At 37.6% G+C, this 26,447-nt stretch overlaps 6 protein-coding genes across 10 annotated transcripts; 4 read left to right on the top strand and 2 right to left on the bottom strand.

The window, feature by feature from the left end:
• LOC104716878 (GATA transcription factor 9-like) lies at window positions 2,106-3,608 on the top strand. Its single transcript, XM_010434340.2, has 2 exons — window positions 2,106-2,554; window positions 2,709-3,608. The coding sequence occupies exons 1-2, from the start codon at window positions 2,327-2,329 to the stop codon at window positions 3,399-3,401; spliced, it is 921 nt and encodes a 306-aa protein (XP_010432642.1). The 5' UTR covers window positions 2,106-2,326; the 3' UTR covers window positions 3,402-3,608.
• Window positions 5,371-7,939, bottom strand: LOC104716877 (peptidyl-tRNA hydrolase 2, mitochondrial-like). Of its 3 annotated transcripts, XR_002033671.1 has the most exons (9): window positions 7,783-7,939; window positions 7,092-7,292; window positions 6,588-6,648; window positions 6,460-6,496; window positions 6,292-6,369; window positions 6,095-6,167; window positions 5,857-5,896; window positions 5,613-5,763; window positions 5,371-5,482 (listed from the first exon to the last, which is right to left on the bottom strand). XR_002033671.1 is itself a non-coding variant. In XM_010434339.2 (8 exons), exons 1-8 carry the CDS (start codon window positions 7,822-7,824, stop codon window positions 5,714-5,716), a joined length of 582 nt encoding a protein of 193 aa, XP_010432641.1. In that variant the 5' UTR covers window positions 7,825-7,939; the 3' UTR covers window positions 5,523-5,713. The 3 variants fall into 3 exon arrangements, 1 of the variants encoding a protein (XP_010432641.1); XM_010434339.2 differs by lacking the exon at window positions 5,371-5,482 and having other exon boundaries at window positions 5,523-5,763; XR_756148.2 differs by lacking the exons at window positions 5,371-5,482; window positions 5,613-5,763 and having other exon boundaries at window positions 5,856-5,896; window positions 6,284-6,369; window positions 7,783-7,937.
• On the top strand, window positions 8,117-9,860 carry LOC104720005 (nuclear pore complex protein NUP85-like). Its single transcript, XM_010437980.1, has 7 exons — window positions 8,117-8,619; window positions 8,794-8,896; window positions 9,032-9,142; window positions 9,232-9,315; window positions 9,417-9,488; window positions 9,586-9,642; window positions 9,732-9,860. Exons 1-7 carry the CDS (start codon window positions 8,243-8,245, stop codon window positions 9,858-9,860), a joined length of 933 nt encoding a protein of 310 aa, XP_010436282.1. The 5' UTR covers window positions 8,117-8,242.
• Window positions 10,895-15,005, top strand: LOC104716876 (nuclear pore complex protein NUP85). The gene is made up of 18 exons (XM_010434338.2): window positions 10,895-11,395; window positions 11,570-11,672; window positions 11,808-11,918; window positions 12,008-12,091; window positions 12,193-12,264; window positions 12,362-12,418; window positions 12,508-12,627; window positions 12,709-12,909; window positions 13,025-13,135; window positions 13,227-13,264; window positions 13,355-13,511; window positions 13,624-13,725; window positions 13,833-13,889; window positions 13,974-14,120; window positions 14,222-14,292; window positions 14,376-14,463; window positions 14,549-14,605; window positions 14,686-15,005. The coding sequence occupies exons 1-18, from the start codon at window positions 11,019-11,021 to the stop codon at window positions 14,881-14,883; spliced, it is 2,151 nt and encodes a 716-aa protein (XP_010432640.1). The 5' UTR covers window positions 10,895-11,018; the 3' UTR covers window positions 14,884-15,005.
• LOC104716875 (glutamyl-tRNA(Gln) amidotransferase subunit C, chloroplastic/mitochondrial) lies at window positions 15,178-16,847 on the top strand. 2 transcript variants are annotated; one of them, XM_010434337.2, is made up of 6 exons: window positions 15,178-15,484; window positions 15,567-15,607; window positions 15,693-15,748; window positions 16,159-16,210; window positions 16,320-16,403; window positions 16,537-16,847. In XM_010434337.2, exons 1-5 carry the CDS (start codon window positions 15,242-15,244, stop codon window positions 16,393-16,395), a joined length of 468 nt encoding a protein of 155 aa, XP_010432639.1. In that variant the 5' UTR covers window positions 15,178-15,241; the 3' UTR covers window positions 16,396-16,403; window positions 16,537-16,847. The 2 variants fall into 2 exon arrangements, with proteins under 2 accessions (XP_010432639.1, XP_010432638.1); XM_010434336.2 differs by having other exon boundaries at window positions 15,179-15,484; window positions 16,320-16,425.
• Window positions 17,042-25,767, bottom strand: LOC104716874. Of its 2 annotated transcripts, XM_010434334.1 has the most exons (22): window positions 24,646-25,767; window positions 24,091-24,206; window positions 23,781-23,989; window positions 23,349-23,468; window positions 23,146-23,274; window positions 22,924-23,049; window positions 22,583-22,638; window positions 22,379-22,478; window positions 22,192-22,309; window positions 21,877-22,086; window positions 21,153-21,474; window positions 20,885-20,978; window positions 20,407-20,515; window positions 19,997-20,268; window positions 19,599-19,726; window positions 19,262-19,496; window positions 18,845-19,033; window positions 18,444-18,724; window positions 18,148-18,352; window positions 17,799-18,041; window positions 17,596-17,684; window positions 17,042-17,506 (listed from the first exon to the last, which is right to left on the bottom strand). In XM_010434334.1, the coding sequence occupies exons 1-22, from the start codon at window positions 25,476-25,478 to the stop codon at window positions 17,359-17,361; spliced, it is 4,332 nt and encodes a 1,443-aa protein (XP_010432636.1). In that variant the 5' UTR covers window positions 25,479-25,767; the 3' UTR covers window positions 17,042-17,358. The 2 variants fall into 2 exon arrangements, with proteins under 2 accessions (XP_010432636.1, XP_010432637.1); XM_010434335.1 differs by lacking the exon at window positions 17,596-17,684 and having other exon boundaries at window positions 17,416-17,506.

Below are 26,447 nucleotides of genomic sequence, written 5' to 3'. Positions count from 1 at the left end.
TTAATAAGGTGTTAATAAAACAGAAATAAAAAAACTGGCTCCAGAGTCCAGACAATATTCCTTTCGACAATCGTGCCGTCCGTTTGCTCACCGTCACCGTAACGGGATTATTCAATTTTCATATTCTATACTATGAGGTAAGTTAAAGTTGATCGACAAATTCTCATACTCGTTCGTTGGATCTCTCGATCAGATATCTATTTTATATATGGTTTTCGTATTTGAAACAATTAGCTAAACTTGATAAAACTATGACTATATACCATTTTTATTAGTGTTCTCTGTGTAATCTACATTATTTATTTCGTTCGTCCCACCGATGTACTAAGCTGATTTGTTTTGCTTATTCTAACTAATAATCTACTTGTTATGCACTACAATTGTATTGTTATCCTTCAACCTTTACTTATCCTCTCATTAGTTAAAGTAGTAAAATGTCTTGAGTCCAGATCACACACACTGAATATAAACACAAACACAATGGTTTTATTTCTTTAAAAATATACTAGAAGCCGTGAAACTTAAGATAAGAAATAATTTTTTTTCTGAAAAAAAAATATTAGTACTAGTAGTCAAGTAAAATAAGTGTGGCAAAAACAAATAACAGAAACAGAAAGTTTTTGTAAAAGAAAGTGAACAAACCACGCCAAAGGAGAAAAAAAAAAAAAAAAAAAAANACAAAGAAATAGAGAGCGTGGGCCGACAATTTAGTGGTGGGTGGGACCTCTTCTTTTTTGAAGCTCCGTTCGAGGCTAAACGGGCCACCACGGCCCAGTACTACATTCTTATTTCTTTATTTTGTATGAGATGTGATTACTGATTAGTGCGGTGTAATTCCGTATTTCTTTTATTTGTTTAATCGATAATTTAAGAAAGTTTTTGTGGAGAATATTCGGCGGCCGCACTTTTACGCCTAACCAAATCTCTTCTTTACCAAAGTGGGGTGGGGTGGGGATTTCTTTCTTTAATACAGTAATGTAGTAGTATTTTTTTAGCAGATTTTGCTTAAAAGGCAATATCTGTATTTTGCACACTTATTTATATATTTTTACTTAGCAAATGAACCAATAGAAAAATTACAAATAATTTGTTCATTTCTAAGATCTTTAATTTTTCGTTTACAGCAAAATAAATAAACAATTAAAAGATGATTAAAAATAGAAAATGGTTACATTATTGTCTCTATAGATATGTATCATTTTTACTAGTTCAAAAATTGATGACAGAAACATTAAACTTATAACACAATTTTGCACAAAGCTGTTGGTCTGAAATCTGAACCACTTGAAACAAACAAAATTGGTTAAAAAAATTTATATTACTATCAAATCAGTTGCAAGTGTTTTTTTAACTTCTCTACTTTGGAATGGGCTTCTGTCTTAATTTGTTGTTATTAAATGACTCGGGCTTTGATGTAAGACTATATTTTCTATTTTCGAGTAATATGAATAGGTCCATTGGGCTATAATTTTGAAAACAGTACAAGTAAGATATGTGTTTATGTATAATATTGCATCTCCATATGAACTTGTTAGAAACAGGAAAGTTGTGATGTTGATGTTACGTACCACCACTACATTCAAAAAAATTGGGAGTTATGAACTTATGATCAATTGACTAAAAAGTTGTAATTATGTGTATTATACTTAAATTCCAATATATGAGGATTCCTGACAAGCTGATTATAATTCTTTTGTATTCATCATCTTCCATATATTCACTATTTCTTTGTTTACGTAACTACAAATTGTATCCGAAATTCAACAAGCCATTGATCAGAGTCGTATTAGATTCATAGTATCGAAGTTGTACATAAGCTAATTTTTCTTTTCTTTGCTTTTACGTAAAGACCATAGACTCAACAAGATTACAAGTTAAATTAAAAAAAAAAAAAAGATTACAAGTTTTTTCTAAATTCAAGATAAAAAATATTGTATACAGAATTCAAGAGCTTGACCAAAAAAGAAGTGAAAATAGTTAGTAATATAGGGATTCACCTCCCCTTGTTTTTAAGCAAATGTCGCTCAAGATATATATCGTCGGTTGTGTAATTTTAGTAAATCATTTAATAAAAACAAAAAGAAAAAAAAAAAAGAGTAACTCTTCTTAATAGTCAAAGTTCCTCTGTTTTAGCAGTCCTCTGTCTCGTTCTCATCTCTCACATGAACCATAACTTTCTCTAACATCACTCTCCTTTACACAACCCCAAAAATAGACCCTTCCTTCTCTCTCTCCGCTTCATTCTTCGCTCACACACCACCCCCCAAAACTCTCTTCCCTCTTTGCATTTATTTTACAGCTTTAACCTCCTCTGTTCTTGCCCCAGATGGAAAGGCTAGCCTCGGAGCTCTTCCTCGTCGCCGGTAACCCTGACTCTTTCGTCGTCGACGACCTCCTTGACTTTTCTAATGACGACGGCCAAACTGATGACGGGTTTGACACCCTTCTTCCTGATTCTTCTTCCGTCTCCACCTTCACTCTCGCCGACAGCTCCAACTCCTCCTCCTCCGTTTTCACCGACAGTACTGGCTTTTCCCACGACCTCTATATTCCGGTACTATTTTTTTACCAATTCACCCCAATAAAAAATCTCATCTTTATATAATATGAACAAGTAATATATATTTGGTGTGATTATATATATGCACATATATTTCTCAACTAATAACATTTGTTGGCTTCTTCTTCTTTAATTATTACTTAATCAGAGTGAAGATTTAGCTGAGCTAGAATGGTTATCCAATATTGTGGAAGAAACATTCTCAGAAGAAGACCAAGACAAGCTTCACTTACTGTCCGGTTTAAAAAACCCTCAAACCATCGGGTCAACCCAGACCCATCCAATCAAACCCGAACCAGAACCCGATTTCGACCAGTTCATCGACACTGATGAGTCAAACGTCGCGGTTCCTGCCAAAGCGAGGAGCAAGAGATCACGCTCTGCAGCTTCCACGTGGGCTTCCCGCCTTTTATCCTTAGCCGACTCCGACGAATCAAACCCCAAGAAGAAACAGCGGAGAGTGAATGAGCAAGAAATGGCAGTAGAAATGGACGTAGACTGCGGAGGAGGTCGAAGGTGTCTGCACTGCGCGACGGAGAAGACGCCGCAGTGGAGGACGGGACCGATGGGTCCCAAGACGCTTTGCAACGCGTGCGGAGTAAGGTACAAGTCAGGGAGGCTCGTCCCGGAGTACAGACCGGCTTCGAGCCCTACGTTCGTGATGGCTAGGCACTCGAACTCTCACCGGAAAGTGATGGAGCTCCGGCGACAGAAGGAGATGAGAGACGAGCATATGCTGAGTCAGCTTAGGTGTGAGAATCTAATGATGGATATCAGATCCAACGGTGAAGATTTCTTAATCCATAACCACGTGGCTTCTGGTTTTAGACACTTAATTTAACTTTCCTATTTCCACGTGGATAGTTTCGCAATAATTTGTTCTTTTTCGTCTTTTAGCATTTTTTATAATTTCCTTTTAACATCTTAATTGTTTTTTTTTTCTTTTCCTTTTTCTGCAGACTACTACTACTGATATATTTGATAGCTTTTGTGTTGGTCTTCTTCTACTACTTGAAATTTAAATTAGAAAGGTTATTAAATAACTGCATATAGGGGTAGATACGAGTTTATTAATCATGATGTAGTAAGTATCAGTCTGTATAATAATTGAACCAACTATAATTCAAAATGAATATAAAGTGTCGAGTGTGTGTGAGAGAGATTAAGTTGGTTGGTTGCGATCATATTAAAATCAAAATTCCGAGGAACTTACATGATATTAGTGAAATAAAAAAACGTACTATTTTCCAAAACTTAGTATCGGGTTAATTGAATATCAATATCTAGACAGGATTAGTGTGTACTTTGTATTGTGTCTAAATTTAAATAGTATTCGTATTCACCCAAAACACCGGGATCCAAGGTGGATGCTCGTTCATTTTGACAGATGAGTTATTGTAGTTTATTAAATTAACTATTCACCGATTTTTTAACTTCTTTCACGTTTTACATTCTGACAATATTCGAGAAAATCTGATGCTTTAATATTACTCTGAAACATATTATTTTACCAAAAAAATAAAGAAAATATATTTAGTATAACAACGGGACAATACAAATTTGCACAGCACAAAAGTCATATATAAGTTATTAATTTAGAATTAAATAAAAGGAAAATGGAGCATAGATTGAGGAGCTCGTCACATGCATTCTCATGCAAACCTAACCCGCAAGTGGGCGAGATTTATGATGTATGGAGTATTATATCCATAAATGGTCCTCTTCCTAACTAACATGAAATTAAATATTTTTATCTTTGATAGATAGAGGTAAAGGTCCACGGACTGTACTTGTAGTATACTAGTATCTAATGTCCAAATGTATATAATTTTGTGTTGTTTTAGCCAACATTCTCATCAGTTTTACTTTTATCTATCCGCAAACAAATTCTTATCACTCAATTGAACTTTACACTTTGATCTGCAAATTTACCAAATGGTAAGCTTAAACTCATTTACAAAAGGTCAAAAGCCTATATATGCATTCCACTGTAAGTAACATGATCTAATACCGAAACTCTTTCGAAATTTCTCTCACTCTCTTAATTATTTGTTAACTAGGATCCAAACATAACTGTTTGATACATAGCATTTGGTTATTTGTGTATTAGTATTATACGTGTTCTTTATGTTGTTTAATAGTGTATCCATAAAGGGAAGAAAAGAATACGTAAAAGCACACTCACATATATCTAAAATATGGAGTCATGTGAGTATGTTGCGTATACTGTATGCCATGTGGTGCATATAGATATTTATATAAATAATGTGGAATCATAACGGTCCAACGTAGCGTTCTGTACTTTGGGGAAGACTTCAACGTCACTCAAAGAAACTAAGAAAAGAAAGTATCAAAAGCAAATCCACTCCAAAGTCATCAGTATGTATAATGTATACTAATATTAAAGAAGAACAAAATGGAGAAAAGAAAGAATAGAAAACTTAGAACACGAGAAAGACTATATATACGCTACACACACACAAATGAAATAAAATTAAGTAAAAACACTAATTAGTAATTAGAATCATTTCTAGCAAAACACTCAGACATGTACGTAGTAGAAATTGATTATGGTAGTACGACGTGAGAAAGTGTCACAGTACGTTTCTACTAGTGTCCGGAAGCTTTTAAAATGATGAGAGTCAGAAGACTCAAAAGTCAGAACATGTTGATACAGGGTTAGATTCTCTTTAAAATCATTGTACAAGGAAAATATTAGATATATGTTTGAAATGACGATAGAAGAACAACATGAATAAAGTAGAAAATAAATGAAATGACGATATTTTAGCTTTCAAAAAGAAGAGTAATATATGTGAATGTTTCCTTTAATGGTCATAAAAATTGTTTCCCTAATTTTGACTAACAAATTCTGGTTGTAAGTTACACAACTTTGTAACCTTGGTTTTGGAAGACAATACCCTATATTACAAAGGGTAAAAACTTGTTAAGTGAACGTAACTAAGAAATTTACATGAATTCAACTCCAAATACTGTATCCGGTAGAAGAACTACTACAACTAAATTAACCAACAACAAATCAAACATGTACCTTGTTTAATCATTACACAACAACACTGCCTTGCCTGAATTAACTTCAATCCTGGAGAAATAAAAACCCCAAAAGGAAGTACGCCAACAAAAAGCTCGGAATCAGAGTAAAGCCAGCCTACCGGTTATGGAATCAACCAATTCCTTTGGTCCTGCACAAGCAAAAGTAATGAACATGCTGAGGAACACCATCTGTTGTTCTTCTCTAGCTAGATATAGAATTTTAAAGAAAATATTGTCTCTACCCGGTCCAACTGCAAGAACCGTTCTTGATCCAGCCGCAACCTGTAAAAATCCAAGTTTTAGTTTCTAGTAAAACTTGTTAGCTTCTCACTACCGAGAGAAATTCCAACAAAAGTTCCAACTCAAGAACATTCTTCCGAACACTCTTCGCGTGTTGATTTGTAGAAACTTTACGCTTGGACTATGCTCTCAATAACTAATCAAATACAGAGGTAAGAAAACTTAGATTCTTATACTTACCTCTGTTCTTCCAGCATCAGCTACAACAAAAGTCGGGAGGCCAACGCTCTCAGCCGCCTCTGTGATCTTATTCCTGAGAGCACAAGAAAATAAAGTAGCTTTCAAATCTATACAAGACAACTTATTAACATAAGTAAAGTAATCATATTTCTTGATCTGCATTTTGTCTGTTTCCCCCAAGAATTTCACCTGCTTACATTTCTTGCTGGTTCTTACAACTGACGACTATCTTTGGTTGCCCATTTTCCTCCCATCGCCTCAGTAGGTATCGGTCACTGAAAGGATTAAGTATATAATTGAAAAACATAAACTTTGGAATGATAAACTCTTTACCAAGTAAACAACTCAATACAAAAAAAAAATACCTCTGCATCAACTCTGCATACATGCCGGTGGCAGCATCTGCAAAAATTAGAAAGGAAGTCATTTTACTTTCAGGACAAAACAAAAATCTCAGTGTTCAAACTTCAAATTCATTTTATAGGACACTTACGGGCGCACTGTGATGCAATTTTTCCTGTTCTCATCTTTAAGTCTTGCCTAACTACCAAAACCTGTGATCAGAAAGCTCAAATTAGTTACAAAAATGTTCTGATTTTTAACTTCTAATAAACTAGAAATCTGGCATCATTATCTTATCACCATCCTTGTATAAATTATGCAAGTCTCCTTTATGAAGCTCAAATGTCTTTCATTTGATGGGTTTCAATTAAAAGTAAGCTTGCATTATCAGAGCAAAAATGTTCTGATTTTTAAATTCTAATAATCTAGAAATCCGGCATCATTATCTTATCACCATCCTTGTATAAATTATGCAAGTCTCCTTTATGAAGCTCAAATGTCTTTCATTTGATGGGTTTCAATTAAAAGTAAGCTTGTATGATCACTAGGTTTTGTATCTAAGGACTTAAGTGATGATAATTTGCTCGAAAGTCCAAACCAATAAATTCTAGGGCCAAAGACAAGAGACTATGGCTACAATAGATGATAGACAAACCATTTTAAGCTCTTTGTCACTGCCATTGCCTGGTACAGAACTCTGCTTCTGGACCTTGCTGGATAAAAGCCTGCTCCTTTTCACTGGGGATCTCACTTGTTGTGACAAATCCAATATCATACCTATGATGAATCCGATCACAACCCCTGGTATGAGATTCTCTGCCCTGAAACTCCCAGTTATCGACTTCTTCTCTTGTCTCTGATCATATTCACCAGAAAAAAAACCCATGAAAATACATTTCCAAATATCCAACAAGAAAACTGGTTTAACAGCTACAAAACTACTTCAAGAGCAGCAACCATTCACAGTTACATCACAAATCTCACTACTTTATTTGCCAATCAATCATGGACATACAGATAAGACCTTTAATCACTTTTACACTACGAAGCCAAACACTTATGCACTTATAGCAAAGTAAAATAGTATCTAAAAAGAACCAGCCTTTCACTCTTTGAGCTTAACTGAACTTATCATCTGATTAAAAAGAAGAAGAAAGAGCTCAAAAGAATATTATAGTCCAGAACTTGTTATTATTTTTAGTTTCATTTTTTCTAAATCATTACATTTACCAACGGATTTCATTCTATCAAACTGTTTCAATTTCTCAGCCAGAGATGAAATTTGACAGGAAAAAAAAAAAGAATTAATAACCAACAAAAAAGTCTGAATAAGACGAAATCAATACCATAGCTTGAGGCTGCGAAGAGTTTCGAGACGAAGGCCACATCGTACGCTTCTGGAGATTCTCCCTCGGCGACAGAGAAACAAAGCTATCAAGGCCTTAAAAATTCTAAGACCATGACCATGATGAAGAAGAGAGATAAGAGCAGCTTTTGTAACCCATAAACGGCAGGGTGTTCACTTTTCTAGTTATAAAACGACGCAGTTATTTGGGTACCTAAATATAATTAGGGACCCATATAATTACTACATATATGGTCAAATCAGAAAACTTTTAAAAGTATATATCTACTAATGTAATTACTACAAAGCTATGTACCCTACAACACGGTGCGTTTTACCGTCGTCCCTCTTTTTTTTTTTTTTCTGGTCAGTTCAGTACAGTTAGTCCTTCTTCTCCCTCCTGAAAGGTGAAAACCCCAATCTAAAACCCTAACGGCCATTTCTACAATCGGAGCTCCACAATGCCGGGTATGACTTCGGAATCCGGCGGCGGAGAATTGGTTCCGTTTACAACGAAAGAAAAAGCTCCGGTATTGTATCCTCTAAGCTACGGCCTCAAGTCTCCGGTTCATAGGCTTTCCATCTCCTGGGGCTGCGGAAACAACCTACGCGTCACGGTTTTAACGAATCCGGAGTTACGCGATGATGACGGAGAAGCTGGTGGTAAGGTCGTAAACGTGAGTCTTAACGGCGAGGATGGCGAAATCAGTGACGCACAGCGACGAAGGATCGCTTATGGATCGGTTTCACCGTTTGCGCTTTTGCAGAGCAGGAGAAACTCAATTTCAAGTTTGTCTAAGATGGATATGAGTCCTTCTCTGTACCACCAGACTGCGTGGTGAGGACTATCAGAATTCTTAATTCTCATATATCAGATTTTGCTCATCCAAGGCTTATCGTTGCAGCTGAATGATTTCACTATCATCATAGCTTTGTCAATTGAAATTTCACTCTTATGATTAGACTTGTAACGTTTGTTTGAGCATACTGGATTTGTCATCATGGTTATCAGGTGGGAATACGTAATGGAATACAGCAAGGATATTAAATCTCTCCTTAGTAATACAATATCTTCCCCTTCTCCTCTGATTGAAGACCCAAAATCAGTTATAAAGGTATGTAGGTCTTTCTGGTTTGGCATTGTAATTAAGTTTTTCTTTCTTATAACAATTGAAATCTTCCACGAGTGAGTTATAGCTTTGAGTGTGAAAGCTTTGTTAATAGATTTTCCCATTAACATACATATGCAGGATGCTGAGGAACCAACTTCTTTAAAGGCTGCGTGGGAGTTGATGGAATTATTTTATGCAGATAAGACATGTCTGTCTTGGTTGCCAGAACGGCTCGTTGATTGGCTATCTGTAATTAGTTTCTTCCCCCAATACTTATTAACCTATCTTTAATTTGAACTTCTAGAGTTTTTTTTAACCTATCATTAATATCATGGCAGGACTACGATATACTCCTTTCAAGCTCACATCCGACAGTCTACTCGAAACTCCAGGATTTCCAGAAGGAACTTGTTGGCCTACAGGTTTGGTCCTCTCTGAGAAGTCAATAGAAGATCTGGTAGTTTTCTCAGAAAAGAAGTGATTGAAGAAATGAATTTCTAAATATGCTCATGTCCCTTTGCAGGTCATCGAGGATGATCCAAGATACTGGGAAGTGATGTCATCTGCGCTATCAGTTGGCTGGCTAGAAATAGTGGTTAGTACATTTTTTTTTTTTGGGATTGGAGGTTCTTTGTAATTTGATCTTTAAAGTTTTGCAATATGAGAAATGTTCTACCTATACTTATATTCAGGTGAAGTTGTTACACTTACATGGTTCTTATCAACTAGACCAGCTGGGAAATCGTGAGGTTAGAATGAAGATCATGTTTGAGATTTATGTCATATGGAGTGACTATCTACGTGCTATTCATAATGTAATACAAACTTGATGAAGTAGACAGAAAATGGACTGGTAGAAGCCGTTGCTGTTCTCGTTTCAAAAATGCCACGAATGCGTCCAAACCTAGAAGATGGGAAGTTTGGTGAATGCTTTGCAGCAAAGCCTGACTTTATGAAGGTATGTTAGGAAGGTGTATNTTAAGCTCTTTGTCACTGCCATTGCCTGGTACAGAACTCTGCTTCTGGACCTTGCTGGATAAAAGCCTGCTCCTTTTCACTGGGGATCTCACTTGTTGTGACAAATCCAATATCATACCTATGATGAATCCGATCACAACCCCTGGTATGAGATTCTCTGCCCTGAAACTCCCAGTTATCGACTTCTTCTCTTGTCTCTGATCATATTCACCAGAAAAAAAACCCATGAAAATACATTTCCAAATATCCAACAAGAAAACTGGTTTAACAGCTACAAAACTACTTCAAGAGCAGCAACCATTCACAGTTACATCACAAATCTCACTACTTTATTTGCCAATCAATCATGGACATACAGATAAGACCTTTAATCACTTTTACACTACGAAGCCAAACACTTATGCACTTATAGCAAAGTAAAATAGTATCTAAAAAGAACCAGCCTTTCACTCTTTGAGCTTAACTGAACTTATCATCTGATTAAAAAGAAGAAGAAAGAGCTCAAAAGAATATTATAGTCCAGAACTTGTTATTATTTTTAGTTTCATTTTTTCTAAATCATTACATTTACCAACGGATTTCATTCTATCAAACTGTTTCAATTTCTCAGCCAGAGATGAAATTTGACAGGAAAAAAAAAAAGAATTAATAACCAACAAAAAAGTCTGAATAAGACGAAATCAATACCATAGCTTGAGGCTGCGAAGAGTTTCGAGACGAAGGCCACATCGTACGCTTCTGGAGATTCTCCCTCGGCGACAGAGAAACAAAGCTATCAAGGCCTTAAAAATTCTAAGACCATGACCATGATGAAGAAGAGAGATAAGAGCAGCTTTTGTAACCCATAAACGGCAGGGTGTTCACTTTTCTAGTTATAAAACGACGCAGTTATTTGGGTACCTAAATATAATTAGGGACCCATATAATTACTACATATATGGTCAAATCAGAAAACTTTTAAAAGTATATATCTACTAATGTAATTACTACAAAGCTATGTACCCTACAACACGGTGCGTTTTACCGTCGTCCCTCTTTTTTTTTTTTTTCTGGTCAGTTCAGTACAGTTAGTCCTTCTTCTCCCTCCTGAAAGGTGAAAACCCCAATCTAAAACCCTAACGGCCATTTCTACAATCGGAGCTCCACAATGCCGGGTATGACTTCGGAATCCGGCGGCGGAGAATTGGTTCCGTTTACAACGAAAGAAAAAGCTCCGGTATTGTATCCTCTAAGCTACGGCCTCAAGTCTCCGGTTCATAGGCTTTCCATCTCCTGGGGCTGCGGAAACAACCTACGCGTCACGGTTTTAACGAATCCGGAGTTACGCGATGATGACGGAGAAGCTGGTGGTAAGGTCGTAAACGTGAGTCTTAACGGCGAGGATGGCGAAATCAGTGACGCACAGCGACGAAGGATCGCTTATGGATCGGTTTCACCGTTTGCGCTTTTGCAGAGCAGGAGAAACTCAATTTCAAGTTTGTCTAAGATGGATATGAGTCCTTCTCTGTACCACCAGACTGCGTGGTGAGGACTATCAGAATTCTTAATTCTCATATATCAGATTTTGCTCATCCAAGGCTTATCGTTGCAGCTGAATGATTTCACTATCATCATAGCTTTGTCAATTGAAATTTCACTCTTATGATTAGACTTGTAACGTTTGTTTGAGCATACTGGATTTGTCATCATGGTTATCAGGTGGGAATACGTAATGGAATACAGCAAGGATATTAAATCTCTCCTTAGTAATACAATATCTTCCCCTTCTCCTCTGATTGAAGACCCAAAATCAGTTATAAAGGTATGTAGGTCTTTCTGGTTTGGCATTGTAATTAAGTTTTTCTTTCTTATAACAATTGAAATCTTCCACGAGTGAGTTATAGCTTTGAGTGTGAAAGCTTTGTTAATAGATTTTCCCATTAACATACATATGCAGGATGCTGAGGAACCAACTTCTTTAAAGGCTGCGTGGGAGTTGATGGAATTATTTTATGCAGATAAGACATGTCTGTCTTGGTTGCCAGAACGGCTCGTTGATTGGCTATCTGTAATTAGTTTCTTCCCCCAATACTTATTAACCTATCTTTAATTTGAACTTCTAGAGTTTTTTTTAACCTATCATTAATATCATGGCAGGACTACGATATACTCCTTTCAAGCTCACATCCGACAGTCTACTCGAAACTCCAGGATTTCCAGAAGGAACTTGTTGGCCTACAGGTTTGGTCCTCTCTGAGAAGTCAATAGAAGATCTGGTAGTTTTCTCAGAAAAGAAGTGATTGAAGAAATGAATTTCTAAATATGCTCATGTCCCTTTGCAGGTCATCGAGGATGATCCAAGATACTGGGAAGTGATGTCATCTGCGCTATCAGTTGGCTGGCTAGAAATAGTGGTTAGTACATTTTTTTTTTTTGGGATTGGAGGTTCTTTGTAATTTGATCTTTAAAGTTTTGCAATATGAGAAATGTTCTACCTATACTTATATTCAGGTGAAGTTGTTACACTTACATGGTTCTTATCAACTAGACCAGCTGGGAAATCGTGAGGTTAGAATGAAGATCATGTTTGAGATTTATGTCATATGGAGTGACTATCTACGTGCTATTCATAATGTAATACAAACTTGATGAAGTAGACAGAAAATGGACTGGTAGAAGCCGTTGCTGTTCTCGTTTCAAAAATGCCACGAATGCGTCCAAACCTAGAAGATGGGAAGTTTGGTGAATGCTTTGCAGCAAAGCCTGACTTTATGAAGGTATGTTAGGAAGGTGTATTATCTTAACTCTTTTTTGTGTATATTATGATGTGTCTAGACTCATCTTGCCATTTTTGCCAGACACGAGAGAGATGGCAGTCCCAGATAACTAAATTAGAGTGCAGTGCCTTCTGGGTTCAATGTGCTCACCATAAGACCCGTGAGGGCTTGAGAAATATGTTGAAGATTATGATAGGAAATACTGATTGCCTCACAGCTGCGACGTGTAATTGGGTGGAGCTTTTTGTTTCACATCTTCTATATCTCAGGCCATTCACAAAGGTGAATTGCTTTACCTGCTGTTTGTCTATTTTAATTTGAGCTGTGTATTTTTTATTCGATCTCTATTATTAAATGGGAAACTTGAAAATTCAATCAATACCATTTTGCATTGCAGGGATTAGATGGCATGCATAACCTAGCTGTGAAATGTATTCAGTCAAAGCCAGTTAACACTTCCCATAAGCTTCTAAGACTGCTTATTGGAATTCTCGGAGAAAATACTGAGGTCAGTTGTACATCTTAAACCCAGTCAGAGGTGCAACTGTTTCAGCTCTTCGCCACTTTCTAATCCAGCATGGTGTATTTAAATAATGCAGGTTGTTCTGGCAGAGTGTTCCAAAGAGTTTGGCTCCTGGTAGGCAGGCGGTCTTTGTTTAGTGTTAGTAACTTTATTGAGAATGTTATCTATAAGAATGAGGACGAGACTATTCATTGTTGTTGTTAGGATGGTTGCACATGCCATGGAATTATTGACAGCTGGAAGCGATGAAGGTGAAGTTCTTGTACATGAGGAGCAGCGAAAGTTGGGTGGAATCAATATGGAAGAGCTCCATAGACTCGTTTATGCTCAAGTTCTTTCTTCTCATGCTTTGACTTGGCAGGTACATATCTTTTATGACTTATGAAGTACCTTTCCTGTAATCGAATCGGTACCTTTCTTATTACACTTATTGTTATATTAAACTCTTTCTGTTTCTGTTTGAAATTTTGCAGATAGCTCCTATTTATCTAGCATCGTGCGAGAAACAGGGATTAGCCTTATTAGAGTTGTTATTCTACAGGCAGCCTGTTCAAGACAATCTGTTGCTTATTAAGGTTTTGTTTATTGCATCTGTACATCAATTTCTAATTCTCTTTAGTCGTTTAAAATTCTATGATCTTGTCAGAAGCCTTCATCTGGCACTTATGTTTTCTCGTTGCAGAGCCTAGAAATTTGCCGTCTATATGAACTCAATAATGTCAGCTCTAAACTTATGAAGGTATTGATAAATTAGGCACTTTTCTACACACGTGTTCTCTAGTCTCAAAAAAGGATATCTTCTGAAGTAAGGTACGGTGTTCAGATTTCTGGAGTGCATCACTGGAAACATGGGAGGAAAGGGTCTGGTATATTTTGGCTCCAACAAGCCCAGGACGAACATTGTCTCAGCGTGATTGCTCAACAGCTGTTTGATTCTGTTGGAAAGTCATTGTCTGATGAAAGTCTCAAGGTATTATTTCTATAAGCCGTACACAAAGCAAATTCAGTTTATAACATCACTGTCGGTTCTATCTATGCACTAGATGACATTGTTACATTTCATACATGCAGCAATGGGAAGGCCTGATCGAGTTGCTGGGCTCGGAATCAAAGATCTCTGGTGGTCTCGATTTTCTTCACAAGTAATAATCATCTCTCGCTCTCTTTGCAAATGACTTGTTTTTGTTGGTAAAACTCTGCCATTATTAATTTCCATACATTCCAGGTACAGAGATTTCAAGAGGTCACTGAAGCTAGTCCATGATGGAAAAAGTATAGATGCAGCTCATGAAGCCGTAGAGAGACTTGTATCGGTGTGTAGTAGAACATCTCTCTTACTCATTTTATTCTACCTCTGAGTTATTGAAAATAAATGCCATTTGAATTGAATGACTGCAGCTAATGAAGAGCCCGTCTACTCCTCAACGATTCTGGCTTCCTCTTCTGCATGATTCAGTAAAGAAACCAAATCTTGTTTTTTTTTGATTTTCCAACTACGAGAAAATGCGCAACTAACAGAGATTTTGTTTGTGCAGTTGAAGCTGTTGAATTGGCCAGAACGGTCGCTGCTGAATGTAACACAGACGAACCTGATGTTGAACAAATTACAAGAGATATCAATTGCAAGATTAAGACCAGGCTTCATAGAAACTGATTTTTCATCTCAAGCTGTGGGTTCTGTGAGAGTTGCTCTAGCAACCAATCTTGGACGTGCTTTTCTTGAAGAATGTTAGCGCCGGTTTGAGGTTGAATAAATTATGAGCTCAATATGTATTCTTCTGTCTGGGTTTGTACGACGACATTAACTCTGTATTTTCGATCGTCACTTTTTTTATATTTTACTTCGATTAATACAGTTTTAACCCAAAAAAAATTTCAGTTCGTATTATAACAAATCCACGTAATGTCATCTTGATGAAGTAATAGACTGAAATCTGAAAAAAACATAAATCAATTTTGTAACTGGACCGGTTAAAACCGGTTTAGTTAGTCCTTTGAAACGACACAGCTTTAGCAAATATATTTTGTTCATCTTCTTCTATCCGAAGCCCAGCGGAGTTGAGGAGATAGACAAGAGAGAAAGGTTTAGCCATGGCAACCAGAGCTTTGCTCGCCGTTATATCTGCGTCTCCGAATCGCCGCTTCATCTCATCGAGCAGTATCAGAATCCAATCTTCGCTTTCTTCTTTTTCAAGACTCAATTTCCAAAGACACAGTAGAAAAATCCATAGAACAGCTGGAAGTTACTCGTCTGACAAGGAGTCCTCCGTTCTTCCGCCGCCGGACGTCTCCCGACTAGCAGAGACAGCTCGAATCTCTCTAACTCCGGGCGAGGTACCATTTTATTACTCTCTCTCTCTCCTTCTAGTCGAATTGAGTCCTCTCACATTGTTCCTCTTTCTATTGTTTTGTTCAGATAGAGGAATGTGAAACTAAAATTCGTCGAGTCATCGACTGGTAAGTATTTATGAACCAAACCCTAAACCCTCTTCTATCGTTGCCTTCCACGATTATGTATGTTGTTGATTGGTGAAAAATGCAGGTTCGGCCAGCTTCAACAAGTTGATGTTAACAGTGTGGAACCAGCGATCAGAGCCGGTCAGAATCATACTTTTACTCTACTTTCTTCTTTTTATTTTCTTGTATTGAACCTTTATTGTGGTTTTGTTGGTCTGCGTCTATGAAACATTAATGTAAAGAGTGGAACCTTTGAAAAAAGAACAAGAAGAAGAATCATTTTCTGAGTTTCAATGGCAAATTTAGTTGTAAGTAAGATTTGTTGAGTCCATCTCGCAAATGGCGGCAAATCATGAGTCTGTTTTCGGTTCAAGTAGACTCATGTAACAGATCTTTTCAAGCTAAAGCTGATTGGTATTAGGTGCAAGTCTTTGTAGTTTTTACGCATTCTCTTGGTTTATATATGGTTTTGCTGTAGTAAGATGTCTAGTTATCAATATTGTTCCTTTTGGCTATTCGGAAAATAATCTGCCTATTTCAATATCCGCTAGATATGGATGGTGGAAATTTGCGAGATGATTCTCCTGAAACATTTGAGAACAGGTTTGCTCTTTACACTTTTCTCCCATCTGGTAATGATAGAATGATTCCAGTTTTTAGATGAAAGCCATCTGTACTTAACTCTTGAGTGTTTTGATATTCCTCAAAACAGGGACAGTATAAGAGCTTCCATTCCAAGCTTTGAGGAAGCTTATTTAAAAGTCCCTAAAATACTTAACAAAGAGTGACATTTCAGGTGCTCTACTCTCATTTCGGAGGTATCATTGTTACCTTCTGATGATCTTAGCTTATTTGTTAAGATAAAATCTCGTTAGTGGAAAGAAGATTGTGCATTGATTTTCTTTGTGGTGTATGTCTTTCATGTGCAGCTTCTTCTTGGAGTTGTTTGGCTGGAGAGATCCATTGTCAGATCCAGTTCTTGTTGAGAACAAAATGGCTTCACAATTGTTAAGGCACGTAAGGCTATTGCTCTACAACATTTTGTTCACGACTCACCACAACTTATATGCCATGTAGAACTAAACTCAAATCAATTTTTCTTTTTGATCCCGGGCTATTTTGAATCCTGTGCGTTTTGTGCCCGATCGGTTATGAAATCGAACTGAACTATTGCTCTACAACATTCATGTTCGTTTCCTACTTTCAAAAGCGTTTTGTATTATGTGGATGTAGAAGAAGAGAGACAACAAAGAGTGCATAAACAAAATCATCAAACCAATATAACATCATTTAAAACGGCAAAACAAACAACTGGCAGCATTTTCTGAGTTCATCTTGTACATTGGTTTGTGTAATTATCCAAGTTCATGACATACCTATCTCAGACCTTGTGTTAAGTATAATGTGGACTAACGTAGGAAGAAGAGAGACAACGAGAGTGCACCAACACAATAAAAGTGAATCTTCGTAGTAAAGACATTCATCATTTTAAACCGCAAAACAACATCCCAGTGCGGATCATCCGAGAGATCCATCAATGTTACCAAAAAGAACACAAGATGGATCTTGGCGTGGGAACAAAATAAAAGCATGTTTTCAGGATTATTCTTTTCTCTTCCTACTTTTCTAAGAGTTAGCTATATTCACCTGAAAGAATCTTTGAATCAGCTTGTGCACAAACCAGAAGACGCCTTTTAAAAAAACGAGCTCCCTCCACCTTGTTTTGTATAAATTATGGTTTGGTTTGTGTCTCACGACTGCCAGAACAGCTCGGAATCATCACTGTACAAGGAGTAATCTTGTATCTCGAGGTTTGCAACGTGCCAGCTTACAAGTTGGGATTGCAAGACTTTGCACAGAAACAAAGCGACTGGGAATATCCACCATTCGTTCTCATCCCTGCACAAGAAATAGAAATTAGTTGCTGATGCAAGAAGGAATGTGTTGTTTGGTTTGAACTTAAAGTGAAGTTTGTTTTCTTCTCTCACACGCTAATGTTCCATGGCTGGAGGTACGGGATTTTTTTCCCAGAGGATGAGCCATGATAGTGAACATATCCACACACAAAGGCAACAACCTGCAAAAACCCCACCAGGCCCAAAAGGATTTGTACTCATGTAAGAGGAAGTTGCAGAAACTAGAGAAGGCGACTTTAAAGATGTAGCATTTGCATATCAAGATAAATACTTACGACATTGACCAAGGATGTGACGTTCCACAATGCATAAACGCGTGTGCGACCAGCAGAGCGCCTTGGTCCGTGGCTAAACAAAGCGCTGACCCCGGCAGGGAATGTGAAAATGATGCTGAGAGGTAAAATAAACATAGCGAGAAAAACATCCAGCAAAGATATCGAGTAGAGTTGGAGCAGCGTGAGTAACATTAGAGTTAGATCTCCTAGGAGTAGAACCGAGATAACCAGACCAACCAGATCCTATGAACACCAAGGAAAATTACAGATTTCAAAATACTCACTAGTAAAGAGGGATAAAAAAGGCAAACATGCTTGAAGAAAAGACGAAGTCACAGGGATGCTTTACCTGATGGCCAACAGGTTTTGTGTTATGAATCAAGAAGGAGATGAGGGAAAGGACATCTTTTTCTTCTTTGAGAAATTGTAAGCTTCCAATGTCTATGATTTCTCCACACTCTCGATGCCTCACGTGGTTGATTGCGCTTCTTAGGGGTTGAATACTATGCAAATTCTCCCTAAAATCATCAGGGGAGTTCTCAATTTGTGTCCCCCTGCATATTAAAAAATTAAAGAACGTCTGGATCTTTCGCAGTACTGTGCTTGGCATATAAACAGCAGAGAGAATCAAAGTGAAATTTCTACCATGGATGCTGCTGTTCTGTTTCATCAAGACTGCTTCTTGCTGATGGCACGTCATCTACAATGGTGTGAACAAGGATTCCATACTGGCAAGACGACGAAGACAATGCCTGAAACCTAGCTAGGTCGACACGTACACCATGTCTTTTCAAAGCAGGGTTTCCATGAGTTTCAATCCATCTCAGAACAGAGCGAAACGTGGACCTCAATTTCCCTTGCTGAACTAGACGCAGCTGAGCGTTCAGACCAGCAACAAAGCGATACCATGTGGTTGGTGGGACCAACTATAAAAAAGGGGATAAATTCATTACGATAGTGCAGTCAATGACAGTAATCCATATAGGTGAAGCAAGTAAAAGACCACGCCACATAGATCAGTCTATATGAAACAAAAAAAAACGGACCTGGCTCAGAAGACTGGTCAGAATATCGTCACTTTGGAGTGAGTAATAGGCCATGTAACTTCCGTCTCCTCCAAATATTAAAGGCATTGGAAGTCTTCGATGAACTGGAGGAGGAAGATCGCTTCTCTTTTCATCACCACCAAGGAAGAAATCTAGATGACCTAACATCAAATCAGGAGTAGCAGCTACCTGCACACCACAAATTTTCGTGAACCTCAATCCTTGCCATCTTTTAACAACGAAATGGAACATTTTTAGAAAAAACATATAACCTCAAACCTCTTAATTTAGATCCTATTACAACTATGATGACTGCTCACCAATTTCAGAAACTATGATTGGCCTTTTCTCTGTCTTGCTAATATTTACAATGTTAGCAGACTGCATTGCTCAATGCTCAATAGATGAAATATGTACCTTTAGCCCTTCATATAATGCTCTAGAACGACAAGAGCGTAGACAAGAATGGTCATATTCTGATCGAACAAAGTCACGGAGTTTCTGAAATTTCAGCCTTCGGCGTGATTGCTGCCATGACCATGCAAGAGGATAGACAAGAACTGAAAGCATAATGTAAATCGCACCCTCCCACCACTGGTATGCAGCTATAGCATTGACCTCATCAACAAACCCATTAAACGCAGCCTCATACCTAGAGAAAATTCAAATTAGGAGAGGCTAAAACTAAGAATTTGAAAAACTATAAACATATTATTACAAAAAGGTAAAAATTAACAGCTAATAACTAACTTACACAATCTCTTTTATTTCCTCTGGGGGTGTATGGGAAAGATGCCAAGGTTCACTGAAAGTATTAGGACCTAAGAAATAGATCCTATGCATGTGGCCCTGTGATTCCTCCACCCTGCTCGTCTCCATCACCTGATAAAATTAAACACAATATAAATGTTAGAAGACATTAACTATAAAAGGAGCACTTCAACAATTGTATATAATCTACTCAATTAAGATAGCAAACACAGGTTTATAATCATGTTTTTGTAACCTATTTCAAAAAATTTCTTTCTTTCTATAAGTTCCAGCGAGATATCTGTCAATAGGAGGACCATCTAATAGCAACAACAAAACCCTGAATTCTATTGTTGTGTTCCATTCACATGACATCTCCCTTAAGATAAAGATTAAGCAAACCTCGTTCAAGGACTCGAGGAATGGAAATGAGTGATCAATTTGAGAGCCATGATGGGTCGGGGCAGACCCATGTAAATCGTCACCGCTAACAAATTTCATCCGGGCGACACTGAAAACAAGTGCTAGTAGGAGGAGCACGATTACTAAAAGAACACCAAACAACCAGGGTCCACCAAATGTGTATACAAGCTCTTCAAGCGTAGTATAACAGTGTGGCATGTGGTATCTATCCGAAATGCATTTATATGGACAAGGCGTTTCTGCAACACCGCCTGTCAAGAAACAAGTAAACACAACAAATTTTGTGTATCAGATACACTAAGGATAATATAAATAAAGAGGGAAAACACATTGCAGCTAAAATCATTGTTTCTCTATAAACTGATCAATGTTCCAAATAAAAAAAGTACCTCGAACAGTGACATATGCAGCACGATGGGGAAGATCATTAGCCGGACAAAGATGACAAAGAGCTTTATCAGATCCAGTAACATTCTTATAAGTGCCAGATGGACATTCCTGTAGAATATTTAAACATGTAGATAGTTGAAGTATGCTTTTTAATTTTTGGTCGACAGTTGAATCTGTGTTAAACTAATAAAGTTGGAGAGCGACAGCTCGTAAGAAGGATGAACTACATAAATGTAATAGATAATGAAATACATTTATCAACAGATAATAAAAAGGACACAAAACATCCCTGGCCTAAGCAGGTCTGAATTATGTGTTTGAAATACTTGCTATTGTTTGGTTACGATAGAGAATGTAACGTTACCTGAAACCATTTGATTAAAACCTAGTAGAGAGTACAGGAAAATTAAAACTCTAATCCATCCAAACATGTTTTGATGCAGAAAAACAATAACATATACAGAAGTTCAACACTACCTCGCAAAATAAACCGTAGAGACCTTCTGGACAAGCTTTGCCAGTCAAAGTTCCATTCCCTCCAACGTTATCTTCAATGATACCCATCCCTCCGCTGTAAACCATTATTGGAATCACATGTTAAGTTCTAGAAATACATTAAGAAGAGTAACTCGAGTGCTTACATAAACTAAATAAAGAATTAATTGTTTCTCCAAGATGGCAATCGCAAATGCGTTATCATAATATATTATAAAAGGTCGTTGCGTATGGACTTCTTATAACAAACCTTACATAAATTCTTCCCTTTACTATGGCAACGGGATGATAGACATCACCAGTGGGAATGTCTGACCAGTGAAAATGAATCCTTCCACCACTTCCCCCACCACCTCCCTTTAGGCTTCCATTTCCTCCAACACTAGAGAGAATCGCAGACCTCCCTATCTCAAGTGTGCGCAAGAATAAAAGTACGGTTCCACCTGAACCACCACCAGGTCCTAGACTTGAATTACTTAGGCCTTTCAGCGTCTTCCTGGGACTTTCACCATCAGTTGTTATCGAGCCTTCCAGTGACAAGCTTGAAAGTGGGTGCTCAAGTGAACCAATCACTTCACAAATTGGTATAAAACAAATTATTAGGAAGAGTTACATTTTAGAGACAGTTGATATATTGCAGGAAACAGGTCGAAGTGAACTAAACACTACACAAATTTGTAGAAAATGATTATTGGGAAGTGATACATTTCAGAAACAGTTAGTATATTGGTAGGAAAAAGGTCGAAGAAAAGTTTCGACCATTGGCAACAGTTCGGGTAAACCAGTCACTTCACAATAGAGATAGTGAGCAAGTGGTGAAACCAGATGAGAAACAGTAAGCTTTACATTAGGTCAATGAATTACTTCACTTTTATCATTTTGAAGTTTCAAAATTATTCATGTTAGAACGAGGATTAAGTTGATACTATCTGAAAGTTGAAAATATCAATTACCAAATGATCAACATGTCTTACCAATGATTCCTCCACCAGCAACTGAATCTGTTGACTCTTCATTTCCACTTCCACTGCCAAGTTCACATGGTAGGTCTGCATTTCCATAAGAATCTCCACCCTCGATGCAAGTATGATTGTAACACCCGTTTCCGCCTTTACCACCATGTCCACCACCACTCCCAATACCGCTTCTCAGAAACCTACCTGCCCCAACTCCACCTTTGCAGCCTGTGTGCATAATCAAATGCTCAAAAGCTGGTTTACAATAGATATATGAAAGACAGAAAGTAAAGACTAATCAGGAGAATCATCTTAAATAAGTATGTGGCTTACCCATCCCTTCTGCGGATATTGTTCCAGAAGAGCGAACGATTACCGTTCTTGCCAGATGGAATTGGATTACAGATCCTTTGATGAGACCTTCAACAGTAATATCCTCAACTCGGCAGATCTGCCACAGAGACCAGTTAGAACAGACAAACACCTTCTTTTGTGATATATTATCTCCGTAAACAAGTACCTGAAGAGTGAATGGAAGGGATGAATTGACATTGCAATCCTCCGGCGGGTGGAGTAGTTCAACAGGGCAATCTTGGCGTTGACAGTAAAGCTTTGGGGTACTTTGAAAAAACCAACCATAAAATTTTAGAGGCTCAGTACTACAAAACAGAATAATAAGGATAAATATATTTGTGGAAGGATCGCTCGAACCTTCAGAACTTACAGGCCACCAGTTGATGCATTCTGCAAAGGACCACGCAAAACCGCTCCAACTCCAACCTTCACGAATTAAAGATATAACTGTTAGTCAGGAATACCTTTTGTCTTCCTACTGGTTCTCACTTATGTCTGAATTCAAATGTCCTGAATATAGAAAAGAGCTCTATTTCTTCCCTCTTAAAGATAGTGGGGAAAGCAAAACACTTAATCCGACATAAATGAAACTTTCAGCCCTGTACCAAGTCATACCAAGTAGAACCACAACTTTCTGAACCTCCACATCAAACAGCCCATATAAGGCAAAAAAAAAGGTCACAAAAGCATGATGTAGTTCATTTCTCTTACCTGGATGCTATAAAACAGAGACAAAATCAGACGCTGTGCTTCAATTGTATCTCCTCTGCCTGTTAGAGTCAACAGACCCTGCCCATGTACTCCGAGGTTTCCACTGGATTGGATCACGGAGGAATCCTAAATAAAGAAACGAGCATAGAATAGGACATCAAATTTGTCTATAATTCAGCGACGCGACAAAGAAATCAATTATAAAATATTTGATTAGAATACCTTAAGCACCAACAGATTACTAATTTCGAGCATTGAAGTCCCCAGTATTGTCACACCACCGCCATCTATAAACATTCTTGACTTCAACATCAAAAACACCTTTACTGTCATCCGTAAAGCCCCGTAAACCTGATACATATCATAGAGGTTAACATAGTATGTAGAAGTAAGAAAAATATATCTTTCCAAATTTAATCGGATACCTTGATAGCAGAATTACTCATCAAGAGTTCTTCAGCAAGTAATTCAAATTCAGAAGAAGCATAACGTGGAAGACCAAAGTTCAACTCTCCACCATTTGACAAACTTATCAGTCCTTGAACCTGTAAAACCGGGAAATTGTATAAACTTCTTCAGGACCTACAACAATATTCTTAAAGGTTTAAAAAAAAATTTAGTAATAGAACCTCATCATTTCATATATTTCTGCCAGAGAAAATAAGATGTCAATTGATTAATATAGAAGAGAGATCAAGACTCATTGAATATGAACATCAACACAAACATAACTTCTACATAAAAACAAAAGGTTTGTATCGCTGGATGAAACTTGTTTCTAGAAATTGTTACTTGGCTTCAGTGACCAAAAAGATGATGCTTACAGTATCAAGAACCCTATATCTACTTTCACAAACCTGGACACGGCTCCAGCGCAAGGGAACAGCAACCTTTGTACGATTTCGGATATACAAATTGGTGAAAAGGCGATGATTAGGGAACTCCAGGAGAAGAGTGTCTGTAAATGTTGTCTTATTGTGGTTGTCGATAGTTAAGCTCTCCGAAATAACATCATACAGAGTTCCAGCAGCTCCAGCATTTTCTGGACAACCAAAACTACTACCTCCTACAAAAAGTAAATTTCAACTGGACTGTCACAATCACAAATACTTAAACAAAAGAGGGGACCATCAAGATGAGTTGCTGAAAGAACAAACTGAAGCTAACCATGGAAAAAGATTTTTGGGTCAGAATGGCGGCTGTATATATGAACTGATACCCGTCCAGCACCTCCACCAGCATAACCATCACCCCCAGATGCACTTAAACGACCATTTCCTGCCCTGTAGCATGACCCAAAACAAAAGTTTCAGAAACCAAGAAGAGCTCAAAAAAAAACTTTTCTTTTTTTGAAATTTGGCAAAGCAAATTGTACACATACGATGGCATCAAAAAGGTAGATGCCAAATGCAATAATTAAGAATTCATTCATGGGCCACACAATTCAACATAGTTAAACAATCTAAGAACTTTGCATCAATTTACAACCAACCACCAAATGTGGAACCAAAAAGAGTCAAACTCTTATTTAATATTTTCTCTAAACGTAACAAAACCAATGCAGAGAGCCTTAAGATACCAAAACTCAAGTCATATAAAAGAAAGAAACAATTAGATGATTTTTTTTTTTTTACGATCAGAAACAATTAGATGATTTAATTAAAGAACAAAGGAAAGAGTGAAAAAGACAAAAAGAGAAAGAAAAAAATAAATAAAATCTACATTTTATGTGCCAAGACGAAGATGCTGCCGCCGGACCCACCACCACCTTTAACACCACCACTGGCCCCATCAGCTAAAACGCTGCCGTTTAAACTAATATGCCCTAAAATCTCAATCGCCACCGTTCCGCCGCCACCTCCACCGTAATCAACCTCATTACTCGTGGAACCACCTCTGCTACCATAAATCTCCGGCTTCTCCAGTGACGCCCAACCGTAAACATCACCGCCGAACACATCTTCGGGAATCTTCGTAGTAGTATCCGACAAACAACACGCACCTCTCCCACCGTATCCACCACCGGCACCTTCAACACCTTCCGGCGTACCGCTAGTCCCCGGCGGAGGTTCTCCAGCCAATCCAGTGGTATCCACTGCCGAACCTTCCCCAAAATCAGCGTTATCCGCCGCGAGACGGAAAGTTCCGGCGATAACCGACGAATTCTCAGCCAATGAGAAATTCCCAGAGATATTGATCGTAATCGAACATCCCGGAAACCGACAAACCAATCTAACGCCGGGCAAAACGTGGAGATTACCTTTACCGGTGATGTTTAGGTCACGCGTGAGATTCAAATCAGCGACGAGCTTACACGTGGAATCTAAAGAGCCAACACCTCCTAGGTCATCCACACATGAAACCGTGGATACATCATCATCATCCGGTGAAGGCGCCGGCGATGGTGAAGAATCCGGCGATAGTGAAGGCTCCGGAGAGGGAGAAGGTGTCGGCGGGTCGAATCCAATCGCAGCCTCGTCCCACGAAAAGACAAATTTCGGATTTGAAGAAACGAGGATGAAGAAGGCGAAACAGAGACAGAAGAATCTCACCATTGGAATCGAATTCGTAATCACCTTCTTCTAAAGATGAGAGAATCCGTTGTTGTTCAACAGAAAAAACAACGAAGACATTGGATTCGTATATATATATATATATAACCGTTACGTCTCTCTACGAAAATTTTCAAAAATTAGAAAGAAACAGATTGAAGAAAACAGAACTCAGAACATGGTGTGGTGCTCTGTGTGTAATTGTATAACAGAGCGGAGGATGAAGAAGAGAGAGAGAGAGAGAGAAGATAGCGTTGGGGGGTTTGTAGAGAGAGAGAGGGAGCAAAGAAGAAGAAGGAAGCGAGAGGCGCGCTTTAGTTTGGTAAAAATGGTGGTGACATTTTTTTATTTTATTTTATTTTTTTAGAAAGGCTTTCGCGTTACACGTGAGACTTTCTTTTTTTTTGTTAGCGAATCAGTTGCCGACACGTGCTACTTCTAAAACCACCAAACTGAATTAGAATTAACTAGAGTCTTTTTTAGACTTTTAATTAATTACTTTGATTGTTATTAGTGTTAATTCAAGGGATCTGCACTTTAATTTACGTTGAAAACTTCACTTGAACAACAACAACAACAACAACAAAAAGGGAAATGCTAATAAATATCTACGAATTATCTATTTTTTGCAAAATAAATCTCTATTTTGTAATAAGACATTAAAAGTTCACATTTTTGTATTGTATATGAAAATAATAGGATTCGAGATAGCGTCATTTTGACAAGTTAATTTTTGATATGAGACTCAACATATCCTGATTATGTGCAAAAGGAGATTTTAGGGTTTTGTGTATACTAGAGACCAAGATTTGGCCTTTTGAGTTCAATCTTGGTTATGTTTTTTGTTCTTGTTTATGAGTTTGGTTCCGATATTATAAAGAAAGAGGATGACATATATTGTTTTCATAGTTTACTACATATATAGTTTTGAAGCACGCATGATAACATATGTTATCATCTTCATTGTTTCGA

This window comes from Camelina sativa, chromosome 10 (assembly GCF_000633955.1).
Source record: "Camelina sativa cultivar DH55 chromosome 10, Cs, whole genome shotgun sequence".
In the NCBI taxonomy this organism is placed as follows: Eukaryota; Viridiplantae; Streptophyta; class Magnoliopsida; order Brassicales; family Brassicaceae; genus Camelina; species Camelina sativa.
This window is presented reverse-complemented; position numbering and strand designations above follow the sequence as displayed.